The following is a 23,412-nucleotide window of genomic DNA, read 5'->3' on the forward strand; positions in this document are numbered from 1 at the left end:
ATGATCGATTTCTCACTCGAAATGGAGAGCGAAGAAATTGACTCAGAGACTAAGGTCCTGAATTTAAACAAGGGGAATTATGATGCCATGAGACGGGAACTGAGTAGGTCTGATTGGACAACGTTCCTGGGAGGACTGGAGGTAGATAAACAATGGCAAACATTTAAAGATAGAATGACAAAATTGCAAAAATTGTTTATACCAATCTGGCATAAAAGGAAATCTAAAAAGGTGACTCAACCGTGGATAACAGGGGAAATTAGAGACAGCATAAAATCCAAAGATAGGGCGTATAAAATAGCCAAAAAAGCGCCAGAGCGGAAGATTGGGAACAGTTTAAGATAGAGCAAAGGAGGGCAAAGGGCATAATCAAGAGGGGCAAAATAGCTTACGAAAACAAGCTGGCGGAAAATATAAAAACTAACTCCAAAAGCTTTTATAAGTATATCAAAAGGAAAAGACTGGTGAAAACCAAAGTTGGTCCATTGCAGTCAGATACGGGGGAATATATAATGGGAAATAAGGAAATGGCAGATCAACTAAATGCATACTTTGGGTCAGTCTTTACGAAGGAAGACACAAAAAAACCTCCCTGGGATATCGGGAAAAATAGGGACATTGGCAAAGGAGGAACTGACGCAAATCAATATCTCTAAGGATATGGTGTTAAGGAAGCTAAAGGGATTGAAGGTGGACAAATCCCCAGGGCCTGATAACATGCATCCTAGGGTACTGAAGGAGGTGGCCCTAGAGATAGCGGATGCACTAAGGATGATTTTTCAGAATTCATTAGACTCGGGAACAGTGCCGATGGATTGGAGGGTAGCTAACGTTACCCCACTATTCAAAAAGGGGGGTAGGGAAAAAGCAGGTAATTACAGACCTGTAAGCCTTACATCAGTTGTGGGCAAAATGCTGGAGTCCATCATTAAGGATGAAATAGCGGAGCACTTAGCAAATGGGGACAGGATAGGACAGAGTCAACATGGATTTACAAAGGGTAAATCGTGCTTGACTAATCTATTGGAATTTTTTGAGGGAGTAACTGGTAGAATAGATGGGGGAGAGCCAGTAGATGTGGTGTACCTGGACTTCCAAAAGGCCTTCGATAAGGTCCCACATAAAAGATTAGCATGGAAAATTGAGGCTCATGGGATAAAGGGGAAAGTTTTGGCGTGGATAGGGAACTGGCTGTCAGATAGAAAACAGAGAGTTGGAATAAACGGCTCATTTTCTGAATGGCAGGCAGTAACAAGTGGGGTACCACAGGGATCTGTCCTGGGCCCCCAGCTGTTCACAATTTACATTAATGACCTGGATCAGGGAGTCGGATGCAGCATTTCCAAATTTGCAGACGACACTAAACTAGGAGGTGGGGTGGGCTCAGAGGAAGAGACCAGGAAGCTCCAGAGCGATTTGGACAGACTGGGCGATTGGGCGGATAAATGGCAGATGCACTATAATGTGGACAAGTGCGAAGTTATCCACCTTGGGTGCAGGAACGGGAGGGCAAATTATTATTTAAATGGCAATAGATTGGGAGAGGGGAAGTACAGAGAGACCTGGGTGTTCTTGTACACCAGTCACTGAAGGCGAGCATGCAGGTGCAACAGGCGGTCAAGAAGGCAAACGGTATGCTGGCCTTCATAGCAAAAGGGTTAGAATACAGGAACAGGGATACCTTGCTGCAGCTGTACAGGGCACTGGTGAGACCACACCTCGAGTACTGTGTACAGTTTGGTCGCCTCATCTGAGGAAGGATGTTCTTGCCATGGAGGGGGTGCAGCGGCGATTCACCAGGCTGATACCAGGAATGGCGGGAATGACCTATGAGGAGAGACTATGTAGTTTAGGGATGTACACACTGGAGTTTAGAAGATTGAGAGGGGACCTCATAGAAGTGTATAAAATTCTGACAGGTCTAGACAGACTGGATGCAGAAGGAATGTTTCCCTTGGGGCGTGAGAACAGAACTAGAGGACATAATTTAAGGATAAGGGCTAAACCATTTAGGACAGAGATGAGGGGGAATTCTTCACTCAGAGAGTGGTGAACCTGTGGAACTCATTGCCACAGAGGGCAGTGTACGCCAGCTCATTAAATATATTTAAGAGGGAATTAGATATATTTCTAACGGGCAAAGGGGTTAAGGGTTTACGGAGAGAAGGCTGGGGACGGGGATACTGAATTAAAGGATCAGCCATGAATCTCAATCTAGAATGGCGGAGCAGGCACGAAGGGCCGAATGGCCTACTCCTGCTCCTTTCATTCTAGTATCTATGTATCTATGTACTGAGGAACCCCCTCCTCTACAAGTAACTGAGGACCCCCCCTCCTCCACAGTACCTGAGGAACCCCCTCCTCCCACAGTACTGAGGAACCCCCCTCCTCCACAGTACCTGAGAACCCTCCTCCCACAGTACCTGAGGATCCCCTCCTCCACAGTACCTGAGACCCTCCTCCCACAGTACCTGAGGATCCTCCTCCTCCATAGTACCGAGGAACCCCCTCCTCCCACAGTACCTGAGGACTCCCCACATACCGAGGGACCCCTCCTCCCACAGTACCTGATGACTCCTCCTCCCACAGTACCCGAGGGACCCCTCCTCTCCACAGTACCTGAGGACCCCCTCCTCCCACAGTACCTGAGGACTCGCTCCTCACAGTACCTGAGGACCCTCCTCCACAGTACCTAAGGACCCCCTCCTCCCACCAGTAATGAGGACCCCCTCCTCCCACAGTACCTGAGGAACCCCTCCTCCACAGTACCTGAGGACTCCGCTCCTCCCACAGTACCTGAGGACCCTCCTCCCACAGTACCTAAGGAACCCCTCCTCCCACAGTAACTGAGGACCCCCTCTCCTCCCCACAGTACCTGAGGAACCCCTCCTCCCACAGTAACTGAGGACCCCCCTCCTCCCACAGTACCTGAGGAACCCCTCTCCTCCCACAGTAACTGAGGACCCCCCTCCTCCCACAGTACCTGAGGAACCCCCTCCTCCCACAGTACCTGAGGAACCCCTCCCCCACAGTACCTGAGGAACCCCCTCCTCCCACAGTACCTGAGAACCCCCTCCTCCCACAGTACCTGAGGATCCCCCTCCTCCCACAGTACCTGAGGAACCCCTCCTCCCACAGTGCCTGAGGATCCCCCTCCTCCCATAGTACCCGAGGAACCCCCTCCTCCCACAGTACCTGAGGACTCCCCTCCTCCACAGTACCTGAGGAACCCCCTCCTCCCACAGTACCTGAGGACCCCCTCCTCCCACAGTACCTTGAGGACTCCCTCCTCCCACAGTACCTGAGGACCCCCCTCCCCCCACAGTACCTGAGGACCCCACTCCTCCCACAGTACCTGAGGAACCCCCTCCTCCCACAGTACCTGAGGAAACCCCTCCTCCCACAGTACCTGAGGAACCCTCCTCCCCACAGTACCTGAGGAACCCCCTCCTCCCACAGTACCTGAGGATCCCCCCTCCTCCCCACAGTACCTGAGGACCCCTCCTCCCACAGTACCTGAGGAACCCCCTCCTCCCACAGTACCTGAGGAACCCCTCCTCCCACAGTACCTGAGGACCCCCCTCCTCCCACAGTACCTGAGGACACCCCTCCTCCCACAGTACCTGAGGAACCCCCACCTCCCACAGTACCTGAGGGACCCCCTCCTCCCACAGTACCTGAGGAACCCCCTCCTCCACAGTACCTGAGGACCCCCCTCCTCCCACAGTACCTGAGGAACCCCTCCTCCCACAGTACCTAAGGAACCCCCCTCCTCCCACAGTACCTGAGGAACCCCCCTCCTCCCACAGTACCTGAGGAACCCCCTCCTCCCAGTATCTGAGGGACCCCCTCCTCCCACAGTACCTGAGGAACCCCCTCCTCCCACAGTACCTGAGGAACCCCCTCCTCCCACAGTACCTGAGAACCCCTCCTCCCACAGTACCTGAGGAACCCCCTCCTCCCACAGTACCTGAGGAACCCCCTCCTCCCACAGTACCTGAGAACCCCCCTCCTCCCACAGTACCTGAGGACCCCCCTCCTCCCACAGTACCTGAGGAACCCCTCCTCCCACAGTACCTGAGGAACCCCCTCCTCCCACAGTACCTGAGGACCCCCCTCCTCCCACAGTACCTGAGGAACCCCCTCCTCCCCACAGTACCTGAGGAACCCCCTCCCCCCACAGTACCTGAGGAACCCCCTCCTCCCATAGTACCTGAGGACACCCCTCCTCCCATAGTACCTGAGGACACCCCTCCTCCCCCAGTATCTGAGGGACCCCCCTCCTCCCACAGTACCTGAGGACACCCCTTCTCTCACAGTACCTGAGGAACCCCCCTCCTCCCACAGTACCTGAGGACACCCCTCCTCCCACAGTAACTGAGGAACCCCCTCCTCCCACAGTACCTGAGGGACCCCCTCCTCCCACAGTACCTGAGGGACCCCCTCCTCCCACAGCACCTGAGGACCCTCCTCCCACAGTACCTGAGGAAACCCCTCCTCCCATAGTACCTGAGGACCCCCCTCCTCCCACAGTACCTGAGGACCCCCCTCCTCCCGCAGTACCTGAGGAACCCCCTCCTCCCACAGTACCTGAGGAACCCCTCCTCCCACAGTACCTGAGGAACCCCCTCCTCCCACAGTACCTGAGGAACCCCCTCCTCCCGCAGTACCTGAGGAACCCCCCTCCTCCCACAGTACCTGAGGAACCCCCTCCTTCCACAGTACCTGAGGACCCCCCTCCTCACAGTACCTGAGGAACCCCCCTCCTCCCACAGTACCTGAGGAACCCCCTCCTCCCACAGTACCTGAGGACACCCCTCCTCCCACAGTACCTGAGGAACCCCCCTCTCCCACAGTACTTGAGGAACCCCCTCCTCCCACAGTACCTGAGGATCCCCCTCCTCCCACAGTACCTGAGGAACCCCCTCCTCCCACAGTACCTGAGGATCCCCCTCCTCCACAGTACCTGAGGAACCCCCTCCTCCCACAGTACCTGAGGACCCCCCTCCTCCCACAGTACCTGAGGACACCCCTCCTCCCACAGTACCTGAGGAACCCCCTCCTCCACAGTACTTGAGGAACCCCCTCCTCCCACAGTACCTGAGGAACCCCCTCCTCCCACAGTACCCGAGGGACCCCCTCCTCCCACAGTACCTGAGGAACTCCTCCTCCCACAGTACCCCGAGGGACCCCCTCCTCCCACAGTACCTGAGGGAACTCCCCGCTCCTCCCACAGTACCTGAGGATCCCCTCCTCCCACAGTACCTGAGGAACCCCCTCCCCCCACAGTACCTGAGGATCCCCCTCCCCCCACAGTACCTGAGGATCCCCTCCTCCCACAGTACCTAAGGAACCCCCTCCTCCCACAGTACCTGAGGACCCCCTCCTCCCACAGTACCTGAGGACCCCCCTCCTCCCACAGCACCTGAGGAACCCCCTCCTCCCACAGTAACTGAGAACCCCCTGCTCCCACAGTACCCGAGGGACCCCCTCCTCCCACAGTACCTGAGGAACTCCCTCCTCCCACAGTACCCGGGGGACCCCCTCCTCCCACAGTACCTGAGGACTCCCTCCTCCCACAGTACCCCGAGGGACCCCCTCCTCCCACAGTACCTGAGGACCCCCCTCCTCCCACAGTACCTGAGGACCCCCTCCTCCCACAGTACCTGAGGACTCGCTCCTCCCACAGTACCTGAGGACCCTCCTCCCACAGTACCTAAGGAACCCCCTCCTCCCACAGTAACTGAGGACCCCCCTCCTCCCACAGTACCTGAGGAACCCCCTCCTCCCACAGTAACTGAGGACCCCCCTCCTCCCACAGTACCTGAGGAACCCCCTCCTCCCACAGTAACTGAGGACCCCCCTCCTCCCACAGTACCTGAGGAACCCCCTCCTCCCACAGTACCTGAGGACCCCCCTCCTCCCACAGTACCTGAGAACCCCTCCTCCCCACAGTACCTGAGGATCCCCCTCCTCCCACAGTACCTGAGGACCCTCCTCCCACAGTGCCTGAGGATCCCCCTCCTCCATAGTACCCGAGGAACCCCCTCCTCCCACAGTACCTGAGGACTCCCTCCTCCCACAGTACCCGAGGGACCCCCTCCTCCCACAGTACCTGAGGACTCCCCTCCTCCCACAGTACCCGAGGGACCCCCTCCTCCCACAGTACCTGAGGACCCCTCCTCCCACAGTACCTGAGGACTCGCTCCTCCCACAGTACCTGAGGACCCTCCTCCCACAGTACCTAAGGAACCCCCCTCCTCCCACAGTAACTGAGGACCCCCCTCCTCCCACAGTACCTGAGGAACCCCCTCCTCCCACAGTACCTGAGGACTCGCTCCTCCCACAGTACCTGAGGACCCTCCTCCCACAGTACCTAAGGAACCCCCTCCTCCCACAGTAACTGAGGACCCCCCTCCTCCCACAGTACCTGAGGAACCCCCTCCTCCCACAGTAACTGAGGACCCCCCTCCTCCCACAGTACCTGAGGAACCCCCTCCTCCCACAGTAACTGAGGACCCCCCTCCTCCCACAGTACCTGAGGAACCCCCTCCTCCCACAGTACCTGAGGAACCCCCTCCCCCCACAGTACCTGAGGAACCCCCTCCTCCCACAGTACCTGAGAACCCCTCCTCCCACAGTACCTGAGGATCCCCCTCCTCCCACAGTACCTGAGGAACCCCCTCCTCCCACAGTGCCTGAGGATCCCCCTCCTCCCATAGTACCCGAGGAACCCCCTCCTCCCACAGTACCTGAGGACTCCCTCCTCCCACAGTACCTGAGGAACCCCCTCCTCCCACAGTAACTGAGGACCCCCCTCCTCCCACAGTACTTGAGGACTCCCTCCTCCCACAGTACCTGAGGACCCCCTCCCCCCACAGTACCTGAGGACCCCACTCCTCCCACAGTACCTGAGGAACCCCCTCCTCCCACAGTACCTGAGGAAACCCCTCCTCCCACAGTACCTGAGGAACCCCCTCCTCCCACAGTACCTGAGGAACCCCCTCCTCCCACAGTACCTGAGGATCCCCCTCCTCCCACAGTACCTGAGGACCCCCTCCTCCCACAGTACCTGAGGAACCCCCTCCTCCCACAGTACCTGAGGAACCCCCTCCTCCCACAGTACCTGAGGACACCCCTCCTCCCACAGTACCTGAGGAACCCCCACCTCCCACAGTACCTGAGGGACCCCCTCCTCCCACAGTACCTGAGGAACCCCCTCCTCCCACAGTACCTGAGGACCCCCCTCCTCCCACAGTACCTGAGGAACCCCCTCCTCCCACAGTACCTAAGGAACCCCCTCCTCCCACAGTACCTGAGGAACCCCCTCCTCCCACAGTACCTGAGGAACCCCCTCCTCCCCAGTATCTGAGGGACCCCCTCCTCCCACAGTACCTGAGGAACCCCCTCCTCCCACAGTACCTGAGGAACCCCCTCCTCCCACAGTACCTGAGAACCCCTCCTCCCACAGTACCTGAGGAACCCCCTCCTCCCACAGTACCTGAGGAACCCCCTCCTCCCACAGTACCTGAGAACCCCCCTCCTCCCACAGTACCTGAGGACCCCCCTCCTCCCACAGTACCTGAGGAACCCCCTCCTCCCACAGTACCTGAGGAACCCCCTCCTCCCACAGTACCTGAGGACCCCCCTCCTCCCACAGTACCTGAGGAACCCCCTCCTCCCACAGTACCTGAGGAACCCCCTCCCCCCACAGTACCTGAGGAACCCCCTCCTCCCATAGTACCTGAGGACACCCCTCCTCCCATAGTACCTGAGGACACCCCTCCTCCCCCAGTATCTGAGGGACCCCCCTCCTCCCACAGTACCTGAGGACACCCCTTCTCTCACAGTACCTGAGGAACCCCCTCCTCCCACAGTACCTGAGGACACCCCTCCTCCCACAGTAACTGAGGAACCCCCTCCTCCCACAGTACCTGAGGGACCCCCTCCTCCCACAGTACCTGAGGGACCCCCTCCTCCCACAGCACCTGAGGACCCTCCTCCCACAGTACCTGAGGAAACCCCTCCTCCCATAGTACCTGAGGACCCCCCTCCTCCCACAGTACCTGAGGACCCCCCTCCTCCCGCAGTACCTGAGGAACCCCCTCCTCCCACAGTACCTGAGGAACCCCTCCTCCCACAGTACCTGAGGAACCCCCTCCTCCCACAGTACCTGAGGAACCCCCTCCTCCCGCAGTACCTGAGGAACCCCCTCCTCCCACAGTACCTGAGGAACCCCCTCCTTCCACAGTACCTGAGGACCCCCCTCCTCTCACAGTACCTGAGGAACCCCCTCCTCCCACAGTACCTGAGGAACCCCCTCCTCCCACAGTACCTGAGGACACCCCTCCTCCCACAGTACCTGAGGAACCCCCTCCTCCCACAGTACTTGAGGAACCCCCTCCTCCCACAGTACCTGAGGATCCCCCTCCTCCCACAGTACCTGAGGAACCCCCTCCTCCCACAGTACCTGAGGATCCCCCTCCTCCCACAGTACCTGAGGAACCCCCTCCTCCCACAGTACCTGAGGACCCCCCTCCTCCCACAGTACCTGAGGACACCCCTCCTCCCACAGTACCTGAGGAACCCCCTCCTCCCACAGTACTTGAGGAACCCCCTCCTCCCACAGTACCTGAGGAATCCCCTCCTCGCACAGACTGCCTACAATCTCCCTTATCATTGGAACTGGTCACTGGATCGCCACGAGGATTTGGATCCCCACTCTGGAATCCCATGGGATTGAAGCCAGCCGTAGTCTCCTTATTTTTCCCCCTACCCCGACTACTACAACAGGGGCTAGGGCTGGAACCTGAAACCTACCTGGTCTGTAGACCTCCGTACTAACTGGGGCTTGGGGAAGTAAGGGAGGGAATTGGGGAGCGGAGTGAAGCTCCTGCACTGGTCGGAAGTTCAGCTGCAGGCCGGAGAGGAGGGAATGCTCGGAACCATTTCCCAAGTGCGGCGCGGGGTCGCTGCGGATTTCCTTGGCCCCTTTCCACCGCGAGTGAAAGGCATCTCTTGCTATTTGTCCTCCACAGGGACGCACTGCGAGCACGACATCGACGACTGCGCCGCCGCCGCCGCCAGCCGCGAGCTCAAGTGCTACCACGGCGGCCGGTGTGTGGACGGGATCGGTGGCTACGCCTGCGACTGCCAGCCGGGCTACGTCGGGGAGCGGTGCGAGGGCGACGTCAACGAGTGCCTTTCCAACCCGTGCGATGCCAGCGGGACGCAGAGCTGCGCGCAGTTGGCCAACGCTTACCGCTGCGAGTGTAAGCTCGGATACACAGGTCAGTGCCTCCCCCACCCCACCAGGGCCGGCAATGGGAACGTTAACAACGGGAGGAGGCCGTTCAGCCCCCTCGGGCCTGCTCCGCCATTCAATGAGATCATGGCCGAGCGGCACCTCAACTCCATTTTCCTGCCTTTACTCCACATCCCTTGTCACCACACGGGACTGCAGAGCTTCAAGAAGAAGATGACCCACCGCCTACTTCTCAAGGGCAACTGGGGTGGGCAATAAATGCCGGCGCCCACATCCCGGGAATGAGTAGTCATGAAAACTGATGCACCATTGGCATCGGGAGCAAGCATTCGAGGGCAACAGCCGAGTCGTCTCAGCCCCTAGACATAGAAACATAGAAGATAGGAGCAGGAGTAGGCCATTCGGCCCCTCGAGCCTGCTCCGCCATTCTATGAGATCATGGCTGATCATCCAAATTCAGTACCCGGTCCCTGCCTTCTCTCCATATCTCTTGATCCCTTTAGCCTTAAGAAATATATCCAACTCTTTCTTGAATATATTTAATGAATTGGCCTCTACCGCCCTCTGTGGCAGAGAATTCCACAGGTTCACCACTCTCTGGGTGAAGAAATTCCTCCTCATCTCTGTCCTAAATGGCTTACCCCTTATCCTTAGACTGTGACCCCTGGTTCTGGACTCCCCGGCCATCGGGAACATCCTTCCTGCATCTAGTCTGTCCAGACCTGTCAGAATTTTATAAGTTTCAATGAGATCCCCTCTCATTCTTCTGAACTCCAGTGAGTATAAGCCCAATCGACCCAATCTCTCCTCATACGTCATTCCTGCCATCCCAGCTATCAGTCTAGACCGCTTTCATATTTTGGCCTTGTCATTTATTCGCACCTTTCCCTACATTACAACACGTCAGACACACTTCATTGTCTGTGAAGCTCTTTGGAACATCCTGTGCTTGTGAATGGCGCTAAATAAATGCAATTAGTTTGTTCGTTTTTCCTTACTTTTCTTTTTTCTTTTTTCTTTTCTTTCTCTTCTTTTTTCTTTTCTTTCTTTTCTTTTTTCTTTTCTTTCTTCCATTTCTTCCCCCCATTTCTTCCCCCTCCGTCTCCCCATTCAGTTAGATCTCGACTGATCGGCACCTCGGCCCCATTGACCCGCCTTAGCTCCTGATCCCTCAATATCCTCACTCAACAATAGTCTACCGATCTCAGTCTTCAAAGCTCCAATTGACCCCCAGTATCCACAGTCTTTTGGGGGCGAGAGTTCCAGATTTCCACTACCCTTTGTGTGAAAAAATGCTTCCTGATTTCCCTCCTCAACTGCCTAGCTCTAATTTTAAGATGATGTCCCCTTGTTCTTGTTTCCCCCCCACAAGAGGAAATAGTTTCTCCGTATCTACCCTATCGAATGCTTTTAACATTTTAAACACATCGATCAGATCGCCCCTCAACCTCCTAAACTCCAGGTTCACCAGCGCGCTGAGTGCTTTCCAGGGCAAGGCTCCTCGTCGGACGGTGTTTTGGTAACCCGCTTGGCTGCGTTGTTGGCACACGCTGGTTCCGTTCGGTCGATTGGTGATCTGTTATCTTGCCCCCTCTGTCTCCGGCAGGTCAGCGCTGCGAGTCTGTGATTGACAACTGCAAATCCGGGCCCTGCAGGAATGGTGGCACCTGTGTCCTCGCCATCAACACGCCCTTTGGGTTCCTGTGCAAGTGCCCGCCGGTGAGTAAGGCAGCCTTTCGCCCGCCCCGTGGCATCACCGCGCGTCTTTGGCGGAGTCACTGAGGGAATGACTAGAGGAGGATCCGCAGAGGTGGGATCGACTGGGATTGCTCTGGGATTCGGTGGTAACTCGGGTGGGAGACAGGTGGCGGAGGTGGGGGGTGGGGGTGGGTGGGGGAGATTTCCTGTCTCATGAAAATGGCCGCAGTTCTGCCAGTGTCTCTGCCATTTCCGGGAGGTTGCTATTTGCCCGGTAAAAGGATGGAACGCTCAAACTGCCTCTTGTAGGGCAACAATAATGGCAAGGGGGCGGATCCAGGGCTGGGGACTCCCTACGCCCAGAGCTCCCACTCCTGGCTGGGGAGAGACGGACAAAGGCATTTAGCAGGTCAGATGCATAAGTCATTCCAAGCTGGTCCCCGGGTGCAAAAATCAATGGCGAGGGTTAATGGAATGTGAGAATCCATCACGAGAGAATTCGAGGGCAGATTTTCAGCTTATTGTCCAGGCGTGAAGCTGCCGTTGTCGATCAGCCAGTACACAAACCACCCCGGTTACATCTTTTCCTTGGTCCCCTGTGACTGGCGGCAGGTCCGCTGTGGCAGCTTCACGCCCAGGCGGCAAGTGGTAAATCCGCCATGTCGAGGATGTAAAAGTGGGGCGGTGCTGCTGCCATTGCTGGTTAGACTTCATCTGGAATGTCGGCTGGGATTTTACACTGCAGCGTTTCAAGGGGGTGCATATCGGAAAATTTCCGGCCTCTGATTGTCCGACATAATCGGCCGCAATATCGCGGGCTATGGGTGCGGAATTTCCCAGCATACACCAGGAGTGTGGATGCAGACTTACATATCAATTGTGATTAAACATGCATTTATATAGAGCCTTTAATGTAGTAAAATTGTCCCAAGGCGCTTCACAGGAGCGTTACCGGACAAAAAATTTGACACCGAGCCACATAAGGAGATAGTGGAACAGGTGACCAAAAGCTTGGTCAAAGAGGTAGGTTTTAAGGAGCGTCTTTAAAGGAGGAGCGAGGAGGAGAGGTTTAGGGAGAGCTTCAGGCCTAGGCGGCTGGTGGAGCGAAGGGACTGGAGGCTGCGCACGAGAAACATTCGATTTTTGGACGCCCCATCTTGTGTGTTCCGAGTAGGTGTCGTGCCTCCTAGCAACGTAAGACAGGCTCTCAATTGGTCAGTGCCATTGAAGAGCAGTGACTGACGATTCGCCATTTCAAGGAGCGATCAGTTTTTTTTTTGATTCTTCTTTCCAGGACTACGACGGAGGAAAGTGCGAAAACTACAACTCGTGCAACTCCTGGCCCTGCCAAAACGGGGGGATTTGCATCTCGGGCCGGTGCGCCTGCCTGCCGGGCTTTGCGGGCCTGGACTGCTCGGCCCCGCGAGCCAGCCGCTGCTCCGCCGGCGCGTGCCAGAACGGGGGCACCTGCGTGGCGTGGGCCAAGGAGCCCTACTTCTTCTGCCGCTGCCCTCCCCGCTTCCGAGGCCTCCGCTGCCAGAGCCTGGAGGCGGGCCGCAACCGCTCGGCCGGGGCCGCTTGCCGGGCCGACCGCTGCGCCGCCCGGGCTGGCGACGGCTCCTGCGACCCGGCCTGCAATACCCCGGCCTGCCACTGGGACGGGGGCGACTGCGCCGGTGACCCCTGGAGGAAGTGCGCGCTGGAGGAGCTCTGCCGGCCCAGCTTCAAGGACGGCAAGTGCGACGAGCCGTGCAACACCATCGAGTGCCAGTTCGACGGCTTTGACTGCCAGGAGCAGAAGGCCACATGCAAGTGAGTGAGCAGTGTTTCCCGAGGGGGACCCAGGGCCTTCTAAAGAAAGGCTGGCATTTATACAGCGCCGTTTCATGAAGTACTTTTTGAAGTGGAGTCACTGTTGTAATGTGGGAAACGCGGCAGCCAATTTGCGCCCAGCAAGATCCCACAAACAGCAACATAACAATGACCAGATAATCTGGTTTATTTTTAATGATGTGGGTTGAGGATAAACATTGGCCAGGACACCAGGGAGAACTCCCCTGGTCTTCTTCCAAATAGTGCCGAGGGATCTATAACGTCCGCCTGAGAGGGCAGACGGGGCCTTGGTTTAATGACTCAGCCCTGTGCGCTAATTGGCTGCTGCGTTTCCTACATTTCAGCAGTGACTACACTTCAAAAATACTTCATTGGCCATAAGAACATAAGAATTAGGAGCAGGATTCAGCCACACGGCCCCTTGAGCCTGCTCCACCATTCAAATAAGACCATGGCTGATCATCGACCGCAACTCCACTTTCCCGCCCGATCGCCATATCCCTTGATGCCCCGAGAGTCCAAAAATCTATCTATGTCAGCCTTGACTATACTCAAAGACTCAGCATTCACAGCCCTCTGGGGCAGGGAATTCCAAAGATTCATAACCCTCTGAGTGAAGAAATTCCGTCTAATCTCAGTCTTAAATGGCCGACCCCCTATCCTGAGACTATGCCCCCTAGTTCCAGACTCTCCAGCCAGGGGCAACAACCGCTCAGCATCGACCCTGTCAATCCCCCCTCAGAATCTTGTATGTTTCAATGAGATCACCTCTCATTCTTCTAAACTCCAAAGTGTATAGGCCCATTCTACACAGTAAAGTGCTTTAAGACGTCCTGAGGTTGTGAAAGGCGCTATAGAAATGTCTGTCTGTCTTTCTTTCTCTCTCTCTCACTTTCTATTTCCTTCTTTCTTTCTTTCTCTTTCTTTTCCTTTTCTTCCGTTCATTTGTTCTTTCTTTCTTTCCTTCCTTCATCCTTCCTCCCATTCTTCCTTGCCCTGTCTAACCGCTGCCTTGTCTCGACAGCCCTCGTTATGACATGTACTGCAAGCACCATTACAATGACGGCCACTGCGACAAGGGCTGCAGCTCGGCCGACTGCGGCTGGGACGGCATGGACTGCTCCCCCCCGGAGGCGGGGAACTTTGCCGGAGGCACCCTGGTCCTGGTGGCCTTCCTGAACCCGCAGAAGCTGCAGCGCAGCCTCTCCAGCTTCCTCTGGAACCTGGGCCTCGTGCTGCACTCCACCGTGCGGGTCAAGAAGGCCAAGAGCGGGGAGGACATGGTCTATCCATATTATGGCCGGGAGGACCTGGACAACCTGACGGCTTTGGTCTACAACATAAGCGCCCCGGGAAGGAAGCGCATGGTGAGGGAGCTCGCCCTGCCCGAGGAGGAGGGAGTCAGGACCACGCCGGAACCAGAACGTAAAGTCATTGGGTAAGAACTCCAGCAAAAACGGTAGACCTTTGCTAACCGGGCAGCTAATAGGCACTGGACAAGGCATATATTAGGACACAGGATGATACCAGAACTGAGGGGTTATAACTATCAGGAAAGATTGAACAGCCTGGGATTATTTCTCTAGAAAAGAGAGGTGACCTGATAGAAGTCTTTATAATTATGAAAGGGGTTTGATAGGGAAGAGGTAGAGAAGATGTTTCCACTTGTGGGGGAGACCAGAACTAGGAGCCATAAATAAGAACATAAGAACATAAGAAATAGGAGCAGGAGTCGGCCACTTGGCCCCTTGAGCCTGCTCCACAATGCAATAAGATCATGGCTGATCTTGGGCTCAAAACCATTTCCCTGCCCGCTCCCCATAACACTTCACTCCCTTATCTTGCAAAGATCTGTCTATCTCCACCTTAAATGTATTTAATGACCCAGCCTCCACAGCTCTCTGGGGCAGAGAATTCCACAGATTTACGACCCTCTGAGAGAAGAAATTCCTCCTCATCTCAGTTCTAAAAGGGTGACCCTTTATTCTGAGACTGTGCCCCCGAGTTCTAGATTTCCCCACGAGGGGAAACATCCTCTCTGCATCTACCTTGTCGAGCCTCCTCAGTTTCTTATATGTTTCCATAAGATCACCTCTCATTCTTCTAAACCCCAATGAGTATAGGCCCAGCCTGCTCAACCTTTCCTCATAAGTCAACCCCTCATCTCAGGAATTAACCACGTGAATCGTCTCTGAACTGCCTCCAATGCAAGTATATCCTTCCTTAAATAAGGAGACCAAAACTGTACGCAGTACTCAAGGTGTGGTCTCACCAATACCCTGTACAGTTGTAGCAGGACTTCCCTGCTTTTATACTCCAACCCCCTTGAAATAAAGGCCAACATTCCATTTGCCTTTTTGTTTACTTGCTGTACCTGCATGCTAACTTTTTGTGTTTCATGCACAAGGACCCCCAGGTCCCTCTGTACTGCAGCATTTTGTAATCTCTCTCCATTTAAATAATAATTTGCTTTTTTATTTTTCCTGCCAAAGTGTATAACCTCACAAATATAGGACAGTCACTAATAAATCTAATAAGGAATTCAGGAGAAACTTCTTTACACAGAGAGTGGTTAGAATGTGGAACTCACTACCACAGGGAGTGGTTGAGGCAAATAGCATAGATGCATTTAAGGGGAAGCTAGAACTTGAGGGGAAAAAGGAATAGAAGGACATGTTGCTAGGGTTAGATGAGGTAGGGTGGCAGAAGACACGTGTAGCATCAGCACTGGCAATGGCCCATTGGGCCGACTGGCCTGTTTCTGTAAATACCATGTAATACTGACTCTCACCTCTACTGTCTTTTACTGAACCGGAAGGTCCATCGTATTTGTGGAGATCAACAAACAGCCCTGCCTGGAGACGTACACCGCCTGCTTCCCCACCGTCTTCGATGCGGCCGCGTTTGTCGCTGCACTGACCTCCTCTGAGAACGGGGAGCAGGAGTTCCCCTTCCCACTGGGAGCTGTCGCCGTGATGCCTGAGGAAGGTCAGTCAGTCAGTCTTTACAAATCGCCCATGCGCGCGAGTCGTCACTGTCGGACTCCGTTCGCTGACCCGTGTAGCCATTTCCTCACCCCCCCGCCCCACGAATGCCCCAGCTTGGGGTGGAGCCACTCCACACACCATCCGCCAAGCCGAGAGGAGGAGCGGGTTGATTACCTCCCAGTAATTGGGTGCGAGGAATTACTTGAGGAGTACTGTCTGTGGGTAGGGCGACGCATCACGGCTAACTAGATATGAGAATGGATGAATATTCTGCATGATTAGCTCCAGAGGTCAAGGAATATTGCTTCAGAACTTTCTCTCAAGAGATTAATGGACGGGGCAGGCTCCATGGTAGAGTCTGTGGAAAGAGTGGGTTGAAGAGGCCCTTTCTTGTTCCAGGCTTTCTTACACTCTTTAAACTACTTGTTGCATCTGTCAATGTGAAGATTGTGAATACACAACACTATCATATAACCAAATATCGACACCGCTGTCTCAGCCACTGAGTTAGAGGCTGGGCAGAACTTGTGGTTTTAATTTACTCATAAACTACAGCAGAGTCTATTTACTCAGCAAACAGAGTCTATTCAACAAGCAGTCTATTTACTAAGAAAACAGAGTCTACTTACTCAAACTACAGCAGAATCTACTTACTCAAACTACAGCAGAATAGTCAGAGCCCACTGACTCCCACAGCTACCTGGACTACACTTCCTCCCACCCCGCCTCCTGTAAGGACTCTATTCCATTCTCCCAGTTTCTCCAACTCCGCCGCATCTGTTCCGACGATGCCACCTTCCACACCAGTGCTTCCGACATGTCTTCCTTTTGCCTCAACCGAGGAATCCCCTCTACCGTGGTTGACTCGGCCCTTGACCGTGTCCGTTCTATTTCCCGCACTTCTGCTCTCACCCCTGCCCCTCCCTCCCGGAACCACGATAGGGTTCCCCTTGTCCTCACCTTTCACCCCACCAGCCTCCACATTCAACAGATCATCCTCCGCCATTTCCGCCACCTTCAACGTGATCCCACCACCAAACGCATCTTCCCCTCCCCTCCCCTTTCAGCATTCCATAGGGATCGCTCCCTCCGAGACACCCTGGTCCACTCCTCTATCACCCCCAGCACCACTTCCCCTTCGCCCGGCACCTTCCCGTGCAAGCGCAGGAGATGTAACACCTGCCCCTATACCTCCCCCCTTCCCACTGTCCAGGGCCCCAAACACCCCTTCCAGGTGAAACAGCGATTTACTTGTACTTCTTGCAATCTAGTATACTGTATTCGCTGCTCACGATGTGGTCTCCTCTACATTGGGGAGACCGAACGCAGATTGGGTGACCGCTTTGCGGAACACCTCCGTTCAGTCCGTAAGGGTGACCCCGAGCTTCCGGTCACCTGTCATTTTAATTCACCGCTCCATTCCCACTCAGACCTCACTGTACTCGGGCTCTTGCATTGTTCCACGGAAACCCAGCGTAAACTCGAGGAACAGCACCTCATCTTCTGATTAGGCACTTTACAGCCTTCCGGACTCAATATCGAGTTCAACAATTTCAGATAATAACCTCGGCCCCTATTACATTTTTATATATATTTTTTTTCCACACCTTTGTTTTGGCCCTTCCCCCTTTTTCTCTCTCCCACGTGGCAGCTGTCTCTCATTCTGCCAGTGCATTTCACACCTAATCTAGAGCCGTCTTTTGTCTCCACTAGTCCTATCACCATCTCGTTTGTTTTGAATACCTCTTAATGTCTCTTCACTTCTCTTTTGCTCTCTCATCCCCATTTCCCAGCCCCCAAACTGGCCTCTTAATCAGTTTAATTTCCTGTGTTTTTTCAGTCTTGACAAAGGGTTTCGACCTGAAACGTTGACTCTATTTCTCTCTCCATGGATGTTGCCTGACCTGCTGAGTATTTCCAGCATTTTCTGTTGTTATTTCTGATTTCCAGCATCCGCAGTATTTTGCTATCGTACAGCAGAGTCTACTTACTCAAACTACAGCAGAGTCTACTTCCTCATCAGCTACAACAAAGAGTCTCCTGCGTAGATCAGGATTATTTCTCCTGCAAAATGCAGTGAGTGGAGGATCGTTACCTAATACAAATAATGTATGTGTGTAAAATCGATCCCAGTCACTCGCAGCAGTGCGGTCTCCAGGCGTGATTGACGGGGTAATTACCCAATCATCACTGTTCCAGACGGGACCTGCGGGGTCACTATATGCAGCCACCATATATGAATTGACCTGAAGGTGGTAGATGTGCGTTGGTCTGGCCCCTGCCCCATTGCGTTACCTCTCTAATCCTTCTCTTTGAACCCATAGCCGTCTCGTTTCCATGGGAGCTGACCAGCATTTCGCTCGCCATCCTCTTTGCCGTCGCTGTCGGAATCTTCGTCGGCATTCACGTTGCCAAGCAACCAAAACGCAAGCGCGGCCCGCTCTGGCTGCCCCCCGGCTTCGCCCCAAACAAGGAGTCCAAGAACTACAAGAGGAGGGAGCCAGTGGGGGAAGACTCCATAGGGATGAAGTAAGTGGGTGGGAGGGGGCGAGGGTCGGGGGGGGGAGAAATATGATGCTGCATTGCTTGCACTGATCTGTTGGGTGTGGCGGGCTCGCTGGCAAGAAATGCTCCCCGCTGGCCGCAGCAGAGACCGCTGCATGATTTGCCAATTCCCGATCCGCACGCTGCACGATGACGGGACCTCGCTAACTCTGGTCCTTGGGATGGTCAATGTTTGACTCTAGATATACCCCAATCGGTTTATACTTAACTGGTTCGACAACGCCTCAGTTGTAAAACTCTCACCCTTGGGTTCAAATCCCTCCATGGCCTACAACCCTCCGTGGTCTCTTCGCTCCTCCAATCCTCCATTACTGGCATCTTGCGCATCCCAGATTTTCATCGCTCCACCACTGGTGGCCGTGCCTTCAGCATCCTAGGCCCTAAGCTCTGGAATTCCCTCCCTAAATCTCTCCGCCTCTCTCTCCTCTTTTAAGATGCTCCTTAAAACCTACCTCTTTGACCAAGATTTTAGTTATCTATCCCAACGTCTCCTTATGTGGCTGGGTGTCAGTTTTTGGCTGATAACGCTCCTGTGAAGCGCCTTGGGATGTTTTACTACGTTAAAGGTGCTTTATAAATGCAAGTTGTTGTTGTCTACAAAGTACAGCCTTCCAGCCTTAACACTGGGTTTAACAACCTTTGATCTTAACCCCAGCTCCCATTTTCTCAGACAATGGGTGCTGGTGATGGAGGATGGCTGCACTAGAGCCACTGGGAGTGGAGGAGGTGAAGCTGGTGCTTGGGGTGGGGAACCCCTGTTGGTACGTGGCCGGTTGGGTGGTCTGCACCCCTGGGGTCTACCCGCCTTTCTCTGCCACATTCCCGGACCACGGCATCCTTCTCCTCCTTGCCAGATTGTCCCAGCTTCCCTCCTGCTATTCTGCCATTCCCATTTACACCTCCTCTAGATCCAGCTTTTGTTTCTTTACTTGCCCCGTTATCATCTCATTTTACCTTGCTCCATCATCCCTTTTGTCATTTAATCACTCCTGCCCTCCACCCTATCGCAGATCTTCCCTTTTGTACTTTCCTTCCCTCCCACAACCCCACCCCACCATTTACCTGTACTTGCTTAAAACCTGTTACATTTCCAACATTCTTCCAGTTCTGATGAAGGGTCATCGACCTGAAACGTTAACTCTGTTTCTCTCTCCACAGCTGCTGCCTGACCTGTTGAGTGTTTCCAGTGCTTTCTGTTTTTATTTTATACTTTCTCACCCTCTCCAGTTTGCTCTCCCTAATCCCGCCTCTCCTGAAGCACCTTGGCCCAAGAGGCCATTCTTGATGTGTTGGCGTTGGCTGCTGTTCAGCTGCTGTCCACACCTGATGTCCGCACACACATCATCGGATAGCGCTCCGGAGTAGGAGCACAGGGGCATTTTCCTTTCCCTCCCCATACCCCCACCACACCGCCCCCCCCCACCTCACCCAAGCCCACATATGTAGCACCTACCGCCCCTGAAACCAACTCACGCAGCACGGACCAGGGCACAACATCCTTAATCTATGATCCTGCTTATTACTGCCCAAAACTGCTGGATTAACCATGTTTAGGTCAGTTGGGTAAGGCTGCATTGCCCAATGTCCCCATTTGTAACTCTGGACCAATCTGAGAGGGTTAAAGGAAGGCGACACTGAGGGGGATGAGGAGGTCCACATCTGTATTACCCTGGGAGTGCAAGAGGAAGCGGACGATTGTCACATCTGTATTACTCTGGGAGTGTAAGGGGAAGTGGATGCGTGTTCCACATCTGTATTACTCTGGGAGTGTAAGGGGAAGCGGATGCGTGTTCCACATCTGTATTACTCTGGGAGTGTAAGGGGAAGTGGATGCATGTTCCACATCTGTATTACTCTGAGATAGGTGAGGAGTTCTACAGCTATATTACACTGGGAGCAGAGGAGGAAGGGGAGACTGAGATAGGTGAAAAGTTCCACATCTATATTACACTGGGAGCAGAGGAGGAAGGGGAGACTGAGATAGGTGAAAAGTTCCACATCTATATTACACTGGGAGCAGAGGAGGAAGGGGAGACTGAGATAGGTGAAAAGTTCCACATCTATATTACACTGGGAGCAGAGGAGGACAGTGACACTGACGGAGGGAGCAAGATCCACAATCTTGATGTCCTGGCGAAGAATGAGTTGGTGCAATGAGTCCTGAATTCCACCCAGTGAAGATGCAGAGAGGAGGAGGAAGAAGAGCATGTGTTGGGGGGGGGGGGAGTTGATATTTGGAGCTTGGGAGAAATGAGAGGCAAATACAGTCGAACATGAACCATAGTAATATCGATAAACCAGAGAGAAAGGGAAGGTTATGAAGATAAGTTCTGATGGTGTTAGTGTCTCTTCTTACTGTGCACTGTTATTCCCAGGATCCTGAACCAGGAAACTGACTGTGAAGATGAAGAAGATAATCAGAATTCCTTAGTGGAAAGCCTGCCCAGCAACAAGAAGTCCAAGGTAATGATGAGCAGAGAAGGTTAAGGGGAGATTTAACAGAGGTGTTCAAAATTATGAAAGGTTTTGAGAGAGTAAATAAGGAGAAACTGTTTCCACTGGCAGGAGGGTCAGTAACCAGAGGACACAGATTTAAGGTAATTGGCAAAAGAACCAGAGGCGAGATGAGGAGAATTTTTTTTACGCAGTGCGCTGTGATCTGGAATGCGCTGCCTGAAAGCAGATGCAATAGTAACTTTCAAATGGGAATTGGATAAATACTCGAAGGGGAAAAAATTGTAGGGCTATGGGGAAAGAGCGGGGGGGGGCGCGGAGGGGTGCGACTAATTGAATAGTTCTTTCAAAGAGCCGTCACAGGCATGATGGGCCGAATGGCCTCCTTCTATGCTGTCCATTTCGATGAAGGGTCAAAGTGTTTGCTCGTTGCAGAGGTCGTTCATTTAATTTGAATTACTGTCACACCGAGACGTACCGCAAACTGTACGGTTCCTGCGCTTCACCGTGTGATGATAACTCACTGTGAGGTGCACTGATCACCGAGAGCCAGACTCCCGGAGGCTCATCGTTCACACACAGCTGAGTCTGGTGACAGTTGGAGGGAGATGTTGGGTGGCTTTTTGGACAGTTTCTGAAGTGGCGTCGGACTCCGCCCTTACCGTCGTGTCTGGTAGATTCCCGATTACTAACGCCTTTTATTTGTAATGGCGATTGAACCAGGGCCAAGCAAACCCACTCTGGGTAAAATTAAAGGGCCAGGCCCGAGGCCTGTGGTAAAGCCTGACTGAGCATGTGGAGTGTGCCTCACTCCTGCTCCCGCTGTGTTCAGCAAGTAAAGAAAGACTGGCATTTCTATAGCGCCCTTCACAACCTCAGGACGTCCAAAAGTGCTTTACAGCCAATGAAGTACTTCTTGAAGTGTAACTGGTGTAATGTAGGAAACACAGCAGCCAATTTGCGCACAGCAAGATCCCACAATGGGCGACGTGATAAATGACCAGATTATCTGTCTTTTTTGATGTTGGTTGAGGGATAAATATTGGCCAGTCCACCAGGGATAACTCCCCTGCTTTTCTTCAAAATAGTGCCATTGGATCTTTCACCTCCACCTGAGATGGCAGGCGGGGCCTTGGTTTAACATCTCATCCGAAAGACGGCACCTCCGACAGCGCGGCGCTCCCTCAGCAATGGCACTGGGAATCTCGGCCTAGATTATGTGCTCAACTCTCTGGGTTGGGGCCTAGAACCCACTCTGACTGAGAGGCGAGAGTGTGCTGCCCACTGAGTCACGGCTGACACCTCGCAGGATGTCCACGTGAGCCTGCACCCGAGGGAGAAGGGAAAAAAGGGTGAAGGGAAGTGTTCAGCTGCTTTTGTGCTAACATGACGTGTGTGCGTGTGATTGGTTGCAGCTCGAGGAGACCCCGATGCTGTCTGATGACCGGAAGTGGACCCAGAAACACATCAAGGCCGTTGTCTACGCCCCCCAGTCTGTAGCACAGACCCCACCACAAGAGAATACAGAGAGCGTGGATGTTGACGTGAGGGGCCCAGGTACATAGACGCTTGGGCCATACGGACTGGGAGGCCTTGGGTTCCATCCTCCCCCTGCCCCGAGTCTGTGTCAAGTGAACTGATCTCAGTCAGGGTGGCGGTAGAAGGGCTACAGTGGGCCTCAGCACCCCTGGGCAGGCAGGGGGTGGGGAGCGGCATCAGCCAGTGTCTCTGCTCCTGATTACTGTGGGGGGGGGGAATCAGCCAGTGTCTCTGCTCCTGATTACTGTGGGGGGGGGGAATCAGCCAGTGTCTCTGCTCCTGATTACTGTGGGGGGGGGGAATCAGCCAGTGTCTCTGCTCCTGATTACTGTGGGGGGGGAATCAGCCAGTGTCTCTGCTCCTGATTACTGTGGGGGGGGAATCAGCCAGTGTCTCTGCTCCTGATTACTGTGGGGGGGGGGGGAATCAGCCAGTGTCTCTGCTCCTGATTACTGTGGGGGGGGGGGGCATCAGCCAGTGTCTCTGCTCCTGATTACTGTGGGGGGGGGGAATCAGCCAGTGTCTCTGCTCCTGATTACTGTGGGGGGGGGAATCAGCCAGTGTCTCTGCTCCTGATTACTGTGGGGGGGGGGAATCAGCCAGTGTCTCTGCTCCTGATTACTGTGGGGGGGGGGGGGAATCAGCCAGTGTCTCTGCTCCTGATTACTGTGGGGGGGGGGAATCAGCCAGTGTCTCTGCTCCTGATTACTGTGGGGGGGGCGGGTGTCAGCCAGTGTCTCTGCTCCTGATTACTGTGGGGGGGGGAATCAGCCAGTGTCTCTGCTCCTGATTACTGTGGGGGGGGGGAATCGGCCAGTGTCTCTGCTCCTGATTACTGTGGGGGGGGGAATCAGCCAGTGTCTCTGCTCCTGATTACTGTGGGGGGGGGGGGAATCAGCCAGTGTCTCTGCTCCTGATTACTGTGGGGGGAGGGGGGAATCAGCCAGTGTCTCTGCTCCTGATTACTGTGGGGGGGGGGAATCAGCCAGTGTCTCTGCTCCTGATTACTGTGGGGGGGGGGGAATCAGCCAGTGTCTCTGCTCCTGATTACTGTGGGGGGAGGGGGGAATC

The 23,412-nt window shown here is 54.4% G+C and overlaps 1 protein-coding gene across 1 annotated transcript in view; it reads right to left on the reverse strand.

The window, feature by feature from the left end:
- Positions 1 to 23,412, reverse strand: part of LOC147095804 (uncharacterized) — a 206,004-nt gene that overhangs the window by 18,148 nt on the left and 164,444 nt on the right. The window contains exons 31-32 of the mRNA XM_085973720.1: positions 18,133 to 18,267; positions 15,609 to 15,775 (exon numbers count right to left, since the gene is read on the reverse strand). Of these exons, the coding sequence (XP_085829846.1) occupies positions 15,609 to 15,775; positions 18,133 to 18,267 (302 nt within the window). The remainder of the gene's footprint in view (positions 1 to 15,608; positions 15,776 to 18,132; positions 18,268 to 23,412) is intronic.

This window comes from Somniosus microcephalus, unplaced genomic scaffold (assembly GCF_052327205.1).
Source record: "Somniosus microcephalus isolate GS21.2 unplaced genomic scaffold, FLI_Smic_1.0 unresolved_chr1, whole genome shotgun sequence".
Classification (NCBI taxonomy): Eukaryota; Metazoa; Chordata; class Chondrichthyes; order Squaliformes; family Somniosidae; genus Somniosus; species Somniosus microcephalus.